General features: G+C 46.5%; 1 protein-coding gene across 2 annotated transcripts; it reads left to right on the forward strand.

Annotated features, from left to right (window-relative positions):
• The first annotated feature begins 1311 nt into the window (after window positions 1-1311).
• LOC147888733 (GDSL esterase/lipase ENOD8-like) lies at window positions 1312-3820 on the forward strand. 2 transcript variants are annotated; one of them, XM_087392806.1, is made up of 5 exons: window positions 1312-1585; window positions 2027-2218; window positions 2331-2497; window positions 2652-2922; window positions 3508-3820. In XM_087392806.1, exons 1-5 carry the CDS (start codon window positions 1321-1323, stop codon window positions 3783-3785), a joined length of 1173 nt encoding a protein of 390 aa, XP_087248932.1. In that variant the 5' UTR covers window positions 1312-1320; the 3' UTR covers window positions 3786-3820. The 2 variants fall into 2 exon arrangements, with proteins under 2 accessions (XP_087248932.1, XP_087248933.1); XM_087392807.1 differs by having other exon boundaries at window positions 2027-2191.
• Window positions 3821-3829: the final 9 nt, after the last annotated feature.

Below are 3829 nucleotides of genomic sequence, written 5' to 3' on the forward strand. Positions count from 1 at the left end.
TATTGAACACATTTAGCGAGAAAGCAAGCCATTGGTTGAAAGAATGGGTCCACACTTGAGGTGGCATGGAATAAATAAGGTGGGAGGAAAGAGTTCTCCATGAGATGTTTGGTGGGTTTAAGTGCCTCGCATAGCAAAATCTGCTCTCAAAACAAAACAAAAATGGGTGGGCAGCCAAAGTTGGCTGCCCATGGATGGGAAGATTCTACGCATGCCATGGCAGCCAAGTAGGGCACAAGGAGAAGAGTGTCGTGGGCAGTGTGTAAAGCCCTTAGCACCTGCCATTGGTTTTCTTTTTTGGCATGCCAAAGGCAAATGTTGAGGCTTAGTGTACTCGCACAAAAGAATGCGCAGTTGTTCAAGATCATTGTTTGGTTCACATGCCAAAATACTTAGGGAGCTTCAAGCATTTAATAGAGGAGTGCCTGACATCTTTGATATTTGCAAGGAGCTATAGCCTATAGCTGTGCATCTTTGATTGGCTTGCCCATCAAGATCTGAAGCATAAAAGGTAGCTCAGCCTCATAGTAGTGCCACATGCCAGATTTTGATTGGCTTCAAGAAAATGGCACCCTGGTGCTGGGTTTTGCAACCTCCAGAATGGAGGTGCTATCCTTGACACCAAAGGCGCTTCACTTTTGCCTCGAAAACAGTGCCAACTTGAAAAATGTGCCACCAACCTCACATAAGTGGCCTCGCGTGCACTGACCCTGAGCGTTTGTTTTGCCTTTCTCTATCTAGTATGGGGATTGCGCAAAATGCCATCATAAAAGGATAACGTGAGAGGGAATTTAAAGTTTGTCCTTAAATGAATGATATCATGGAATAAAGTGAGAGGGGATTTAAAGATTTTGGTAATGTAAGAATGACGTTGTCCCATGGCGTTTAGCACCCCTTTAGAGCGCTTTCTTGCGATGGCAAATATGCTAGGATGTGCTGGGATTTGCCGCATCTCTTGTTTTTCAGCTGACAGCTTTGGGCATTGCAGGTGCTCTAGTGGAGACGGAAATTCTTCCTCTCCACCTGGGCATTATGGGGCTAAACCCCTTTTTTTCTTAAAAATGCAACCTTCCTAGTGAATCGCTGGCTGTTGTTTAACCTGCATCTGACAATCGCTGACAATGGCTGGCAACTCCAAGCCGAAATCCTATGCGGGGACGGACTCCGAGGAATGCTGCAATATGCGAGCCCGTGCCAGCCTTCTGGTACGCGGGAATGCTCTCTTAGCAAGCCTAGTTGGGGGTGTATGGGACTCAAAGTGTAAACTGTAAAGATCCAAAAAGCCAACGAGGAAAGCTAGTGTTTATTCATTAGCCCCCGATGGTTTCCAACACCTTCTTGGTGACCGTCTTCCTCGTCCTCATCGCCACAATCGCATGCCAAGCACCACCCTTCCCTGCCCCTCGGCTCTCCCCTCCCTGCTTTCCCTCCATCTTCAGCTTTGGCGATTCCAAAGCAGACACTGGCAACGCTCAGGCCGCTTTCCCCTTCGAATCTCGTTCTGAATACGCTCCTTACGGTCGCACTTTCTTCAATCGGCCTTCCGATCGCTACTGCGACGGGCGACTCGTCATCGATTTTCAAGGTGCGTTGGCATTCACGCCAAGGTGCGTTTCAGAGAAGCCTTCTCTTCTGCGTGTTCTTGTTCTGTGTAGGTCGCCGTGCTCCTCCCTCAGTGAGATCACCCCTTTTGTGTGAGTGTGGAGGATAGAAAACTAGTCAGATTTGGATTTGGGCGAAGCACGAGACACATTGACCCTGTTGTCTTGTTCTCCTGCTCTTCCTTTCTCAGTGGTAATACCTGTTTGCCTCCCAAATTGGCAGTCCGGTCAGCCTAGATATTTAAATTGGGTGAACGCTTAGATATCTGCGATATCGTGCTTCTCTTCGAGTTTCGAAGGGCATGCCGTCTCCCTTCAGCGTAGAGAATAGGCCTAGGAATTGAAGTGGGGTGAGGTGAACAACTAATTAAGTACTCGAGATTCCGGACGGCTTTGCTAACCTTGCTTGGATATGTGTACGGCAGCTCAGGCTTATGGACTACCTTTGCTCAGCCCCTATTTTCGCGGATTGGGATCTGATTTCCGTCACGGTGCCAACTTCGCAGCCTCCGGGGGAGGGGCAATTCCTAACCTGACGGCCATTCCTTTCTACTTGGAACGCCAGTTCCTGCAGTTCAGGAAGCTTAAAGGTCACTATCTCGACCTGCAACATTCAGGTCTGTGGTAAATCTGAAGGCATCAAGATTACTCTCCGAAGTGAATAGGGCAGAGTGCGTCCCTATCTGTTCGCATCCGTCTCGGATGAATTCGTTTGGTGGGTTTGTGTAGGCTACTCTCTGATGCCAGCAAACGAGTATTTCGGAGAAGGCTTGTACGTGATTTCCACAGGAGAGAACGATTATAGAGTTGGCATTGTGAATCAAGGTCTGACTGTAGCGCAGATCAAGGCAGAGATGGTGCCCCGAGTGGTAGAAGTGATAAATGCGACGGTGAAAGTAAGCAATCGGCGTGTCCTTCCGAATTTCAAGCTCGTCTATCTCGCCGGCCCCTTTTAGTTTTCTTTTTCCTATTGTCCTTTGAATAGGACTTGGCAGACACAGTGTTCAATGAGCAAGTGTTGGAAGAATCGTTTTGGGTTGTTTTGCACAGGGACTGTATGGTGAGGGGGCGCGGAAGTTCCTGGTGGTGGGCATTGCGGCAGACGGATGCATATCGCGTCTACTCACGCTACTTCCGTCGGCCTCGGAGGATCTGGACGACTTGGGATGTTTAAAATCAGTGAACGACTACGTGCGATACCACAATGCGAGGTTGAGGGAGGCCGTGAAGCAGCTGAGGCTGGAATATGGGGATGCGGAGATTTCCTTCGGAGACTACTTCGGCGTGAACGTTGAGATTCTGTCAAATGCCGCTGCTTACGGTAAAACTCTCACTCAAAAATATTCCTTTTCGTGCACAATTAATTTTAAAAGAAAATACACCACGAGAATACCTTATAGATCTTTTCTAGAAAACAAGTAATCTAATATCCAAGACTTGATGTGAGGGGACAACCATGCCTTACTAAGATAACAAGGTACTACCTTGTTATCTTAGTAAGGTATGTTGGGTAAAAAAGACTAAGGGAACGCATATGCCAATATCCTTGATTCTTGCCTTGCTTCTTGGACATTGTTGCTCCTTGGTTCCATTAAAAAACTATTCTAAAATACATCTTTCTTTAGAGTAGGATGTAATGTGACAAGTCTCTTTGGTTTACCAAGTAAAGCGAGGCCTACAATAGTCTACAATGAATGCCCAAAGTCCATAGGTTGTACTCATGAGTTTGAAATAATGCCACTCTTAGATAAGGGCAAGCCCAGTTGTATGTTGATATTATGGGTCATACAATAGGGTTGCCGTAAATTTTGCTTTTCTTTTTTTAAAAAGGGAATTTCACAAAGTGTGAATGAAAGCAAGCGTATTGAGTGTGTAGCTTGTTGGTGGTGATTATGGAAATTTGCAGGATTCATTGAGACTCACATGGCATGCTGTGGGTTTGGAGGCAAATACAATTACAATGCGGTGGTCCAATGTGGGCAATCTGGGGAGGTGGATGGAAGGAATGTGACCGTGAAGTCATGTGACAATCCATCATCATTCATCAATTGGGACGGCATACATCTCACAGAGCACTTTTATGAGTTGGTAGCCAAGGCCTTCTTGCAAGGGCGCTATGTGGACCCACCACTCACCTTACCTCCCTTTTGCAACCCTGACTTCTCTTACTTTAACTCTTCATAGTCATAATCACTTGCACAAAAATTGAATGATGACATGATTAGTTA

The sequence above is a fragment of the Dipteris shenzhenensis genome, chromosome 21, assembly GCF_047967505.1.
Source record: "Dipteris shenzhenensis isolate YYH24624 ecotype China chromosome 21, Dip_SZ_1.0, whole genome shotgun sequence".
In the NCBI taxonomy this organism is placed as follows: domain Eukaryota; kingdom Viridiplantae; phylum Streptophyta; class Polypodiopsida; order Gleicheniales; family Dipteridaceae; genus Dipteris; species Dipteris shenzhenensis.